Source organism: Poecile atricapillus, chromosome 1 (assembly GCF_030490865.1).
Source record: "Poecile atricapillus isolate bPoeAtr1 chromosome 1, bPoeAtr1.hap1, whole genome shotgun sequence".
Lineage (NCBI taxonomy): Eukaryota > Metazoa > Chordata > Aves > Passeriformes > Paridae > Poecile > Poecile atricapillus.
In genome coordinates, this window is record NC_081249.1 from 119,128,521 (window position 1) to 119,142,490 (window position 13,970).

Here is a 13,970-nt window from a genome sequence, read left to right on the forward strand (position 1 = left end):
TTGGTGACTTTTGCATGCTAAACATGTCATTTTATTACACTGCAGACTGTATTTCCTTTCACCCTTTGCTGATAAGGATGTTATCTCTCTCCTGCTCTCCCTTCATGAGTGTTGTAGGAAACCTAAGAAAAACACTGTTTGTTGTTTCCTTGCAGACTTCAGGCTGTCCAAGCCAGGAGACAAACAATGGGAAGGAACAGAGTGATGGCAGAGAAGGAATGAACCAGAACAAAGTCAAATCAATGGCAACTCAGCTGCTGGCAAAGTTTGAGGAGAACACTTCAAATACAATTCTGCGGAGACAGGTAGGTCCTACATGAACGTGAATCATCTCTGAAATGAAACCATGGTCCCTCCTTGTGGAACTGATGTGGATTTCCAAGGGATGACAGGGGTCTGTTAGGTGTTTGAAGTGGGTTGTCTTCTTTAATACTTGATGCAAATGAAAATTATTTCCCTCAGTACTTGGTAAACAAATAACAGCTCATACAGATCGACTGATGTGTATAAATGTAACGTGTTGGTGTGTGTTATGGTGTCTAGAAATCTCACAGAAGTCAGCCTGTGGAGTTTGTGTTATTTGGAAGTCTAAGCTGGCTGCACACAGTATTGCAGAAGGCCTGTTGTCACCTTTATTTTTCAAATAAAGGACACTGCATGTCCTGTGGAGTCTGTCTTTATGGGAAATCTAGGAAGTGTTAAAAGAAACCTGATCTTTTGCAAGATATGTCTGGCTGCATTTCCATTCCAAAAGTAGGCAGAGTGGAACACATTTGTGCATGGCACATCTTTTCCATGATTTGTTGTTAGTGTGGCTAGAGGTGGTGTAAAAACAGTCCCATGCTGCCAGGGGAGGGGGGAGAAGCTCACAATCACACTTCAGCCAGGAATTGATGGAATCAGCAGAGTTTGGATCTGTCACCTGAAAGATCTGAAGGAAGGATGAGCAAGGTGTGGATGTTTTGACAAAGGTGGTGGCTTCCTTAATTCTTCATCCTTGTATCCATTTGTTTGTTTAAATATTGAGGTCCTCGAGTAGAGTAGGCTTTGTAGATGTCCGCTGGCTTTCTCTGTCCTTGAACCAAAGTTGTTTGCATGCTACCTGGCTACTTGTTAATGCTTTCTGTGTGTGGTAAGTGGCCAGAGGTTTCCTTGGCCACGCTGAAGGAAGTTATTTTGATCATAAAGTCTCTTAAAAAGAGAATGTGTTTGGCTTTAAGTATATCTTTGATTGTAGAAGTTGATCATATAATGGGTGGGTGGCAAAAATCTGCAAAATGTGTTGGTAATCTTCATAGTAACGCATCTTTAAAAGCAGCTTTTATTTCTTTTATTTCTTTCTGCCTCAAAAATTCTTTGAAGCCTATTTACTGTCTTCCTTTTCTTTCTCTCCTTCACTCTATCTCTGCAATTTTCCAAATGCTTTACAAGGAGCTGACAGATAGAGCAGCCCTGCTCTCCTCTGAGCCTCCTGTTAATCCTCGCTTCGCTAAGCCTGTGGATGCCAGCCTTCTTCCACCTCAAGCCAAAAGGCAGGTAGGAATCTGCTGTGGGTGACACCTGGCAAGCACAGCATCTCTCTTTCTGCAGGGAGCTGTCACTGCAGAGCTCCACAGCTTACAGAGCAGCCTTGGGGTGCAATCTGCAGAGTGCACACACACACACCTTTAGCTGAGAATTGTGAAAGCCACCTTAGAAGTTTTGAGGTTATTTTACACCTGCTTTGCCAGATGAGAGAGCTCTCTGAGAATGGGGAAATACCCTGAAAACACAAATGCTGATTTCTCTGTTACCACATCTAGGCTCCAAATTGTGTGAGTGCAATTACACAGCTACATTTAATATGTGAGAAAACTACAGCAGTACCCAAAAATTGTGCATGTACTCGATGCTTTGGGCTATTGTAATCATGAAGCTAAGAGAGGAACCTGGCAAAAATGTCTAAGATAAAAGCTTGAGCATTGAAAAGCTGATATTGATGCCCAGGTGTTTTATTTCTACAAGTAGAACTTGTGATAAGAATTTCTGCTGAAAGCTCTTTCGTAGCATCACATATATGGGGAAAAAATTTTGACAATGTCTAAATTCTTCTCTTAGTACTTTCACTAAAGGCAGTCTCGTCTCAAACAGTATTGATACTCACTTTACATCAGAGTTTTAGATTGAAGCAAACATCCTGTAGTGGCACTTCAAGAGCAGTCTGCAGGGTAATGAGATCTGTATTGTGTGTTGAAATCTGCAGGTTAGAAATTATTTAATATGAAAATTCAAATTCAGAGATGTGTTCTGAACTCCTCAGAAAATGCCTTAAATCTGAAATACATTATATACACTGATTTAGGTCAGAGTAGATCTAGAGCTAGGGCAAGAACTACTGTTGAAATCCTCATTAATATAATTTGATTATAAGCTTAGTTTCAGGCTGATGTGATGCTAAAAAAGCCCAACCCAGAACCTTTGCTGTGAACCCTAGGAGAAGGAGTTCTGCACTGCTGTCTGAAGTTACTCACAAAAGCTCCCAAACTCAGAGAAGGGTGTCCAGGCCTGCACAGGTTGTGTGGGACTGACTCATTCCAGTGCATGGTTCATTTCAGAAGCAGCAGAAGGGCAGTAGAAAGTGTGCAAGGAGTGATGTGAGAAGATTTTATTCCTCTCTATATGTGCATGACTGTGCCGCGCTTTCGGACGCCTCCTTAAAGCTGCATGTGCTGCATGCTAGTGCAGAAAGCAGAGTTTTGTTCACTTCAGTGTTTCCCAGTTTCAGGTGGTAGCTAGGAGTGAACACGAGGTCAGGGAACCCAAACAGTCTTTAAATGGTTCTGATCAAATGGCCAGGAGAGCAAAGACTGTGCACAGAACAGATCCCCAGCCCAGTCTGGCAGAAACCTCTGAAAATCTCGCATCTGCCTGTTCTGCTGCATTTGTACTTTCTGGAGTGCTTGAGCGTCTTCAGCACCTGGAGGAAAAAATGAAACAGGTGACAAGCAACTTCTTTTCCTTTCTGTCTCTTTACTGTGATAATCTGTGTGCTGTGGTTTTGCTGGCTTTGCTGGCTTGTTCTCTGTTGACTGTAGGTTGTATTAAGTCTTTCTACAAACTTCTATGTTCTGTTGATGGATGTGGTTTTAACTGAAATCTCTCTCTTTCTTTTCTTGGCTGTCCTTCCCTGGCTGTCCCTGCAGAAAAGAGCTCAGACCATAGCAAATAGGGAATTCCATAAAAAGAACATTAAAGAGAAAGCAGCACATCTCGCCTCAATGTTTGGATACGTGGAGTTTCCAAAGGTGAATTTTAAGTTTTGCACCTGAAGAACTGATGCACTGGAAGGTGTATAAGAATTCATGAAGGGAAAAAAATTGCAGTGGTTTTGGTTTTAACTTCCTTTGATTCTGTGTGGATCTGAAAAGTAACGTGGATTCCACTGAAACTAGTAAAAGTGTTGTTTGAATATTATTGCATAGTTCAATTGAGATAAAACAATCTGAATCCCAAAGCTAATCAGAATGCCTTAGCAGGAGAGAAATGTGCTCAAATAAGCTATGTCTTGTGCTTCAGCACACGCTGCTGGCTCACAGGCTGTAATCAGCTGCTGAGCAGTGCTGCTTGGTGCACTCTGGATTTCCCTGGGTTTCACTGTGCTTTCTCCCAGCACTGTCTTACCTTGCTGTGTGCCCACTGGGAACATTTCTATTAAAAACCCAGTACAGTAATACCATTTACCATGATGATTTCTGTGGGCCCTTACTGTGCAGAGGTAGTGAGAAGAGTAGAACTGTCATTGTTGAAACCTTTCTGGTTTTTTTGATGCATGACTGAACTTAACCTGTGTTGATGTCACTGTCTCTTGGATAACTCTCCTGTTTCTGCTCTACACAGAATAAGCTACCTACTAAAGGCTTACCCCATTCTCAGCCCCCAACTCCCTCTTGCCCTCCACCTCATCATTCAGCTGCTGCTGCTTCATCATCTGTTGGTTCTGCTTCCTCTGCTGTTTCTTCTCAACAGGTACTCTATTCAGAGATTTTTCATGTAAAACCCAAACTTGTACAAATGGCTTGGATGGAAGGTGCTGCCAGCAGACCTGTTGTATAGGTTGTAACTCACATTTAAATCAAAGTCTCCTTTTTTACTGCTGTTAGTTCTGCATGTTTGTAAGAGAAATGTCACCATCAGAAATGGCTCAGGTAAAAGCTGAAGAACAAAGCAAGGGGTTAACATTTTTTTAGCTCAATTCTGAAAATTCTGCATTGCTGCTTATTTTAAATGATCTGCTGTTGGATGATACCACAGGCATGCTGAAGAAAGCTTCATATTGTAAAGCAAACTGGATGTTGTGGGGTTGGTTGGTTTTCTTGGGTGGCATTTATGTTTCTTTTCATAAGAATATCTGTCTGGTCTGCAGGGGAAAACCTGCACAATGCCAGTTATTTTAACCTTGGTATGGGCATTCACCAATACAGACATTTTATTATTGTTTGTTTAATTATTTGTGCTTTAAACTTGCTTCTGCATGTGAATGGCTAGAGTAGAGTCCTTTGCAGCAGCAGCAGGCCCTGTGGAGAGGGAACATCCATACTCTGACTCTTGGGGCAGAGTCTCTCAGCTCTGGCTGGGGCTGCTGGTGATGGGCTGTGCTGCTCTGAGTGCCTGGCTCCCAGTCCCCAGGGAAACACAGGGGACACGGCCCTTCAAGGACACTGCAAGCTCAGCAGTAATCCCCTAATTCCCTTCAGCTTCACAGGAATGCCTTTGCCTGGATTTACCTCTTACTTTTTCTGACCTAAGAGGTATAGCATGTGCTGGGCTTTAAGCTAAGTCATGGTTTCCAGAAGATTGGGGGCTGATGTTCATTTGATTTGGAGGACTATTGTGACTCTGCAAAGAGAATAAAGAAATAAAACCCAAACCCAAGCTATCTGAAAAGCCCTTTAGAGTATGAAAACTGGACTTTTAATCATATGGAAACTCTGTGAGCAATAATTTAATTGGGATTTTAACATCTCTTCTTAGAGAACCTTTGTATTGAGCACTCTTTTCTTTTTGGATGTTTCAAAAACTGCATTTTGTTTAAATTGCACTGACAGCCTTTATTAGTTTGCCATTGTGTTTGAATGGTGTGGCAATAGTTTGTTGTGACTTGGTTTCACTCAGGCTGAGTTTACTTCAGTTGCAAAGTTCTCTCTACAGAGCTCCAGGCAGGATGAGGCTCAGCTGAAGCAAGAAAATCTCGTTCTGTCAGCAGCACAGTAAATACGTGTTCCTCTCACTGGGTGAATATTTGGCTGGTTAAGCAGGACTGCATTTACACTGGGGCAGATCTCGATGCCTGCACACACAGCCCCACGTGCTGTACAGGCTCAGGGCCTCTTGTGCACTGTGCAGTTCACAGGTGTAGATGTGGTGCATTTTAGAGCATTTTAAACAGCATCCTGGTGTTTCAAATTCAGGTGAACTTTTACTGTTCCTGTCAGGGGAAGATGTCGTAACAGAATCTGTCCCTGCCCTTTCATGGGCAGATTGTTGTCCCTGTCTTTTATCCTTACAGATGGCACATGTTTCAGAAAATGAAAATGTTACCCTGCTCTAAAACTCACTGACTAAATGTGCATTGCTGTGGAAATAAAAATTCAACCACATTTCAGAGGCACAGTGTGCATTTTCAAGTGCTGCTCAACAATATGTTTGGAGCTCTCTGCTGTGAATGTGTACCAGGAGCTGCCCGTGTCTGTGCTATCCTGGGGGGAGTTATGGGTCTCAGAATTTCTATTTCTAGTCTCTGTTCTGAGAATTACCATGAGCCAAGCCTAGAGTTCAGTACCAGAAAGTGGTTTGGGATTGATAAACCAGCAGGAAGAGCTGCTGTGTGTTGCTGCCAGTGTTCCTGCTCTTTCCCTGGCAGAAAGCCAGAAGGTAATAGAAGTGTTTGGAGTTCTGTAAGGCTTCGTGACATATGACCTGTAAATATCAGCACCCTGCCATGGTTTTAAATAGCTGCTGATGTCATTTTAATTTCAGGTGAGTTCTGAGGTTCTTACCAGACGTGACAATCCATTGCACCTGCTGAGTTTTCCTTGGAGCAGTACTAGTTATGGGGACAGAGATATTGAAAAGGGTGCCTATGAAATCATACTGTCTAATTACAGAAAGTTGTTATTAAGTCTGAGTCCTGCAGGGAACACTTGAAAAGAAGGCTGTGGGACTGTATTGTTTCTTTCAAGACACACAGTCATTACAACTTAATAAGAATTACCTTGTGTGTGCAATATGCCAATAATAATCAAAAGTACCTTCTAGCTTCAGTCAGCTGTCAAAATTCCCATGGCTAGAATTAGGAGTTAGCATGTGTTACATTACAGGCTGGGCTTTGCTTATTCCTGTTGTGTGCTCAAGGCTGGATTGACCTTCAGAAAGCTCTGTTCATCATCTGAGCTTTGCATGAGTGAACCCACACAGTGTGTGGTAAGAACTGGGAAGTTTTTCAAATCCATTTGCTCCCTGCAGAGCTTGGACCAAGGACTTCCCTTCAGTGACGTGACTCTAATTACCTGCAGTAAGCAGGGCTGGGGTGTTTCCTACACACAGTAACTTATTACTCAAGTGTTGTTTATCTCAGAGGGAAAATATACGCAGCAGCTTGTCCCAAAAGTAAATAAATCACCCTCCAAGCAAAATAAGACCAGGAAAATCATTAAGGATATGAAAGAACAAAGGGAAAGCATTGTATGCTTTTGGAGGCAGAGAGCATATTTCCTTTGTTTTATGAGAACGCTTCAGAGGCTTGCTTGGCCTGAATAACAACACAGGGAAATTCAGAAGGCAGCTTTCTCTTCCCATGCTAATAACCACCCTGGTGAACCTGCTGAAAAGCAGCGTGCCACTGACAGCTCAACAGGCTGAGGAAATCACAGACTCTGACACTGCTGTCTCTGAGGGTGGCAGGTGCTCTTGGGGCTGCCCTGGTGGATCCTCATCCTGCCCTGATGTTTCTGCTTGGTGACTGTGTGGCACTTGAACAGACCAGAATAGTTCTGGTGGAAGGGATGTACAGCAAACATCTCTTGCCTGACCAAGTCAGGCCTGACCAAAAGTTCAGGCATGGTTTTTAAGGGCATTGTTGCTGAATTAAATTGAAATCCCATTTGCTTTTATCTGGAATGTGAATTTGCATTCATTGCAGGAACATTTCCTTTTAATAACATTTTTTAAGTGTCTGTAAACATACAATTTTCTTGCTTTGACTGCTTTAATATTGACATAGATTGTCCCAATGGGTGGAGAACAGAAATCAGCCAACCTGATGAATTTCAAGGTGTAGTTCAGGCTCAAGGATACTTTTCCTGAAATTCAACTACTTGCACTTTAAGCACAGCCTTGTTATTTAACTGATTGCTCCAGTGTTTCTCCAGTTCAAGGAAAACTTTCTGCCTCAACTGACTTTGAACACTTTCTTTTGCCTTCGATCTTGTGGACAAGAACTTGTACATAGCCTAGAAATTGCTCAGAATATTCAGAGGTGCAGAATTTGGAGAGGAAAATTTTTTTGTTCCATGTTCTTAAAGAAATCAAAGGAAGGTAGTTTGGCTGTAGGAGCAAGTAGCACTTCTTGTGGTTTTTAATTTGCTGTGCCACTTGGGACAGCATTGTGGTATCTAATTAGCAGTTTAGTTTGCAGTTGTTACCCACAAGTTGTCCAGATATTGAATAATATTTTAAAGTCTTTTTTTTTAAACAAAACCAAACAGGACAGAAATTTGTGCCTTAAATGGGACAAAGTCCCTTTGTAGTCTTAATGTGAACATTTTGTACCTGTCTGGACATCAAGTGAATTATGAGATAACTCTCAAAAGATAAGGGGAGCTGTAAAGGGTTGGACATGTTCCCTTGAATTTTTTTATCCATAATAATTTTTGAAAACACACCCACAGTGCATTCTAAGTATAAACTTATGAATATATACTTGATAGAAGGTGCTTTAAAATTGTTATAAAGTCTTCCAAATACCATTGCATTTTTATATATATTTTTTTCTCCTTACTTTATGGTAACTTTCTGGTACTTTAAAGCCTTCAATTAGCAGGAATTGAAAATCATTTCACTGAGAAGAGGGGAGTTCCTTGAGATTTGTGCTCTGTGAGGGGCAGTGGAGTGTTAGATAGGATATCATGGGTCTGTTCCCATGGAAGAAGTGATGCCTGGCTTTGCAGAGTACCAGAACCAGGACAGCCCTTGCTGTGTTTGCTGCCAGAGGGGCTGTGGGACCTTACCCTGACTGGAAATCCCAGATCCCAATCACTGCAGGAAATGTGATTTAGGGTAGGAAATATTTCTGTAAATGTGTGAAGTTGTGGCTGTATTTCTCCTGGGGCACAGTTCCTGCTGCCTGCACTGGGACCTTGGTGCCCACTCCCCCTTCCCCTCTGCTGGTGTCCTGTCTCTGCTCTGTGGAGCCACAGCCCCAGCAGCTGCTGGCTCCTGGCAGCCCTGATGGATGCCTGTGCTCAAAATCAGCGTGGCTTCCATGGCTCAGCAGCCTGCTGAAGCAGATTGAAGGTGTTGCCCTCTCACGAGCGTGGTTTCTGCAGCTTTCCCTGGCGTTCCCGTGAGTCACTGGAGAGAGGGCGAATGGTTGCCCTGTGAGCACCAACAAAGCGTTTCTGTGTGGGCCTTGGCTTGCGCATTTTCATGGAATGTTCCCTGAAATGTCACAGTTTGGGGAGTGTTAATGTGGAGTTTGATCCCACCCCTGTTCTGAAATGTAACAACCGAGTCCCAGAGAAGGGGAAGGGAACAATAGGGGTTTTTAAATGCCAGAATGTCCAGCTCAGATAGCCAGGCACTGGCTCCCAGCTCAGCCTTTCATGGACACAGCAGAAAGCCTTGAGGAGAAGCATTGCTGCCATCAAGAACTTCTCAGTCATCCTCAGGGAAAAGTCTGTGGGCTGCACAGAAGCCTTCTGTGGCCCCAGCTGGACCACGCTGGTCACGCATGAACGTGCTTGTGCTCTGCTGGACTTGCCCTCTGCTCTTTCTCCTCCCTCCCTGGATCCATGTTTGCATGTGTCCAAATCATTCTTGTCCTTTTTTGTCTTTAAATTCTCTTTCAAGGGTAACTAAAGCTCTTCTTTCTATTCTTCATCTTCTCCCCTTTCCTGGTTAGACAACTGTAGGAAAGGTCTCCCGGGCAATTGGAGCTGTGGCTGAAGTTCTTGTAAATCTGTATGTGAATGATCACAGGCCCAAGCCACAGCTTGAACTGGTAAGACCAAACCCACAAAGAAGCAGTAAGTTAAGAGAGGTGTTCCCAAAATGCCATCCTGACTTAAGGCCCCAGTTGTGGAGAACTTGAAGCCTTTTGAAAGGTCTAACACTGACTAAAGAATCAAGTGCACATTGGCACAGCAATGTTGCTCACCACGTCTTCTGTGTATATTTCTGTTACTTGACTGTGTGAATTCAAACTTCAGGAGGCTTTTATTAAATGTAATTACTGTAGAATTAGTAACAGAAGACAATTACTCAGGGTGGCTTCTAAGGAAAGTTTTGTGCAGTTATTTTTAACACTGGGGTGCTGAATCACCTGAGCCTCCTTTTGGGGAGGGCTGTTTCTCCACTCTGACACTGTTCTGTGTTGAATTCAGAAGCGGTCTCTGGACAGAGCTGCAGGTTCTTGCCCCATTCCTCACTCTCCATCTGCTGCCTCCACTGCTCAGAGCTGTCAGGTACTGGGAAGCCAAATAAGGTGTTGTGTTGTGGTGATGACACTTCACTCACCAGCCAGCACTAAACTCAGCTTCACTCTAACTGTCTGATCTATTAACACCGTGCTTTTAAAAACACATCTGTGTGGTTTGCCATTTGCATGGTTGTTTGTTTGGGAAGATTCACACTCTAAAATGATCCATCAGAGCAAAATGGGTTTCTGATGGCAGATCTGGAACAGAATTCTCAACTTTTAAGCACAAGACTACGTGACGATGACAACTGTGAGTTCTACTTCACATTAAAAAATGTTTCCAGGGCTGCCTTTTGCTGGCAAGTGGAAGATGAGTTGTGTGGACTGTGTGCTTGGGCTTTTCCTCCTCCGTGCCACGTGTGGTACCTCTCCTGTGGCAGGAGGGATGGTGGAAGGGAGGGAGGTGGTGATGGATGTGGCAGGTACAGCACTCTTCACCTGTAACCAGCCCTAATACAGCCGTGCAAATAACGTCCTCATACCTGCCTCTGATGAGGAAAGGGAAGCCCAGGGGCATCTAATCAATTTCTAGTTCACTTTCCTGCACCTTTTGCATGTATATCTATAGGGGATGAGATCTGTGGCAATTAAAGAATGTTAATTACCAGCCTAAATTCAACAAACCTTCAAAATAGTTTCACGTTGTTAATAGGGGTTGTTTTGAATGCCTTAAAAATGTTCTGAACGTGTGTGGCGGGGAACAAAGTGAATTTTGAAGCTAAGCAAGCCCCAGGTTGGGCTGTGGTCTCGGGGGGACACGGCTGTGGCGATGGGAAGGGTGGTTCAGACAACAGTGTTGAAGACTGTCTGCTTCTCCTCCTGGACCTTAAAGCACAAGCCTGCATTTTTCTCCAGAGTGTGTCTGAACTGAGTCTTCAGGGTGTTTTTTTGCTTGGCTGCAGATGCAGGTCTGCTGTTTGAGGCTGGTGAGGGCTGCCTTCACCTCCTGAGAGAGACACGAGTCCCCGAGGCAGGGCGGTGCAGGGTGACGAGGGAGCACTCGGGGATGATGTGGCTCTCGGACCTGAGTAATCAAAATATTGCTGAACTCCCAGAGGGAAACTGGGTGCAAGTGCAGCATCAAAGTCACCTCTCTAAAGTCCTTGTGATGTCTGATTTATTCATTGCTGCATGAACCTACAGAACTGCAGTAATGAGTCATAAAAAGGCTGACTGTTGCTTGCTGGAGTTTTGCTTGGAGGGTGCTGTGTGACGCTTCAAGCAGCTGAAGCAGCTGCCCCCTTCATGAGGATTCCTATCTGGGTGTGGAGCCACAGCTTTGTGTTCTGTTTCTATCTTTGAACAGGGTTCTCTGCGGAAGGAATTCCCCAAGTCCATCGGGGGGAGTGACATCTGCTATTTCTGCAAGAAGCGGGTCTATGTGATGGAGCGGCTGAGTGCAGAAGGCCACTTCTTCCACAGGGAGTGCTTCAAGTGTGAAATATGTTCCACAACACTCCGCTTAGGAATTTATGCCTTTGATGTTGAAGAAGGTAATGTAGGAGCTGTTGAGGAGTATTTGGAAATGCCTGAGTACTGGTGCTTTCAGTGGAGCTGGGGAGGAGGAGCTGGCCCGGTAGCACGGTCAGGAGGAGGTTTGCCAAGCGTGCTGTTCGTGTCCCTGCTGATCTTTCAGTCCTTGTGCTTGCAGTCCTGGGCTTGCAAAAGAGTTGAGTTATGACAGACCTGAGCTTTAAATGAAGAAATCCACAGTGGAAAATAAGTTGAGTGACCAAAACACACTTAGTCCAGTCTCAGGTCAAAGTAAGGGCGGGGAGGGGGAGGGAAGGGATGAGGTTTCTCCAATAATACAGAGTTATTCTTATCTCCATTTGAAACTGGCCATTAAATAATGTGCTCTATAAGGACAAGCCGTAATAGTGGCAGATTTACATGGATGCAGGGAACGTGGGTTATTTCTTTTAAGATGGTATGGCCAGCAGTTGAAAGCAGTAGGACTGGCCCAGCACAGTGTGATTTATTCCAGGCTGCTGTAGAACAAGAGGTTCAGATCTTGGGTGCTTCATCCCACCTAAATCCTGGGATTTGCCTTCTTTTTTTTTTCTTTTTCTAGTTTGGAAAGGAGTTGTCAAAGTGAAATGAATTTCCTTTCCTCCTCCCAAAGTATTTGAGTAGATCAGAGTATTAACCTGATCTTCCTCTGCAAAAGGGTTAAACATTCAAGGTCAAAGTGGTTCTTTTTCAGTGTGGAGAATCTGAAAAGATGTATTTTTGAGCTGATTATTTGACCTTTTTTTTTTTCCCCTGCTTGATGTCTTGTGTTGGCTTGTGACTTCGTATTTATGGGATGCTGGTTTTTTTTGCTGTTTATTAATCTTATACCTGAGAGGTAGATAAATGACCTTGTGTTACTGAGCTGCAAATCTGTAAAAGAAACCTATTCAGAGCTGTTAATCAGAGTCAGTGCCAGGCTTCCCATTCTTCTGCTGCCCAACCATTCATGATCCTGGTTTTGGTTTTTTTTAATAGATGCAACAGTGATTTTTCAGTCCATATATGTGTAGATATGTGTGTATATATGTGTAGATAACATATCCTATAACTGATTTTTCCCTCTTGCAGGTAAATTTTACTGTAAACCTCATTTTACACACTGCAAAATCAGTACGAAACACAGAAAGAGAAGGGCAACAATCCAGATCCATGGGCAGGTACGGAGTGATTTTATTGCTAATGCAATGCTGAGGCAGCTTTATCTGGGGTGCAGCGCTCCTGTGTGTGTGTGTGTGTGTGTGTGTGTGTGTGTGTTTCCTACCTCATGTGCAGTAAAATCAGTGCTCAAATAGAAACCTGCTGGCTCTGTGAGGTTGTCTGGTTCTCAGGGGAATTCAGCTTTTCTGTGCACAAAGTGAAGTTGATCTTAGGAGCAGCTGGGAATGAGGATGTGCACAGAGCCTGGAGGCAGCGGCAGAATCCGGCGTGCCGTACGTCACAGCGTGTTTAACCCTTCTGTTTTTAATGTTTATCCCAAGGAGGCGATAGACACGTGGAAGAAGGTGGAAGCCAGGCCCACAGAGATCAGCACAGAAAGCACTTTGTCCACTGCTAGCAGCCCAGAGGACAGGTCCCCAGGTATCCTGACTTCCTTCTTACGGGGCGCGCTAAGCTGGCCCCTGCGGGTGACCAGGGATCTGCTTGACATTCCCAGGCGCCTGGCTGACTGGATGCATGGTGTCCTGCACGCTACCCAGCTCCATTTCAGGGACAATGCCTATAACTATACCTACCTGTACGAACTGCTGAGCCTGGGGGTGCCACTGCTCTGCGCTCTCCTAGAGGTGCTGGCTCACATGTACCGGGAAGCAGAGCTGTCCCTCGAGAGCGTGCTCGAGTGGCTGAAAAGATTCTCTAGGCTCTGAATCCTCCTGCCTGTCTTGCTCGGTTGTGCCTTTCAGGTTTTCAAAATTAGCAGCCTGGCTGTTTTCTCCAGGGGGGTTTTTAGTTTTGGAGGGGTTTGTATTGGTTTCTTGTGCAATTTCACGTGTGACTTCGTTGGATGGTGGATTCCTGCTGATGGAAGCGAGGTACAATCAAAATTTTCAACATAAAATGTACTGTATGTTAGAGCATGAAGGACAGTGTCCAAACACATTTCCAGAACATGGAGTCAGATGAAGGATATTTTCTAGATTATTCCCCACCCCCCAATTTTTGTGACCAGACCATTGGAGAGGATGGTACATTTTGAAACCATTTTTCTCCCTGCCTACTCTCCCCAGCTTTGTTTTTTTTTATTTTTTCAGTTAGACCAAGAAAGAATGTGTGTTCTTTCAGGAATATTTCTGACAAATGACTAGGTTTTGAAACCTGAGTATGGCACATAGCTTTTTTTTTAAATTTTTTTTTGCTTTTATGTTTGCTCTGGGTTATGAGGTTTATAACTCGCATGAATGTTTCAAAAAAATCATGTACATAATTCACATTGCTCCTAGCCATGCTTTTTACATTGCTTTATGTATGATGGGTACCTTTTGTTGATAGTGGGTATTCTGTTCTACTAATTTATTTGAAGTTTTTCAATAAATTTGAAGAACAAATGGTAGTTGAGTGAAGGCTTGATTGAAATTTTAAGTCAAAGGAACTTGTAGAAAGAAGTAGACCAGACACTCCTCAAGTCAAGGCTTCCTCATCTGGTGGCAGATATGAGGAATATCGATTTGTGGAGCACTCCTCTGTAACTGAGGTCGCTCCTGTTGTGCCTCTGGGCAGGCACTGC

General features: G+C 43.8%; 1 protein-coding gene across 17 annotated transcripts in view; it reads left to right on the plus strand.

Annotated features, from left to right (window-relative positions):
• Positions 1-13,970, plus strand: part of MICAL2 (microtubule associated monooxygenase, calponin and LIM domain containing 2) — a 73,670-nt gene that overhangs the window by 56,504 nt on the left and 3,196 nt on the right. For 10 of the 17 annotated variants that reach the window (XR_009277991.1, XR_009277989.1, XR_009277995.1 and 7 more), the window contains exons 16-25: positions 156-305; positions 1,432-1,536; positions 2,759-2,977; positions 3,183-3,284; positions 3,877-4,005; positions 9,158-9,256; positions 9,639-9,719; positions 11,040-11,226; positions 12,317-12,405; positions 12,727-12,826. Coding sequence is in view for 13 of the 17 variants with exons in the window: in XM_058842751.1 (XP_058698734.1) it covers positions 156-305; positions 1,432-1,536; positions 2,759-2,977; positions 3,183-3,284; positions 3,877-4,005; positions 9,158-9,256; positions 9,639-9,719; positions 11,040-11,226; positions 12,317-12,405; positions 12,727-12,826 (1,261 nt within the window). In the remaining 4 variants the exon portion in view is untranslated. Of the gene's footprint in view, positions 1-155; positions 306-1,431; positions 1,537-2,758; positions 2,978-3,182; positions 3,285-3,876; positions 4,006-9,157; positions 9,257-9,638; positions 9,720-11,039; positions 11,227-12,316; positions 12,406-12,726; positions 13,797-13,970 lie in introns of those variants that run through there. The other 7 variants (XM_058842695.1, XM_058842703.1, XM_058842710.1 and 4 more) reach the window with 5 other exon arrangements.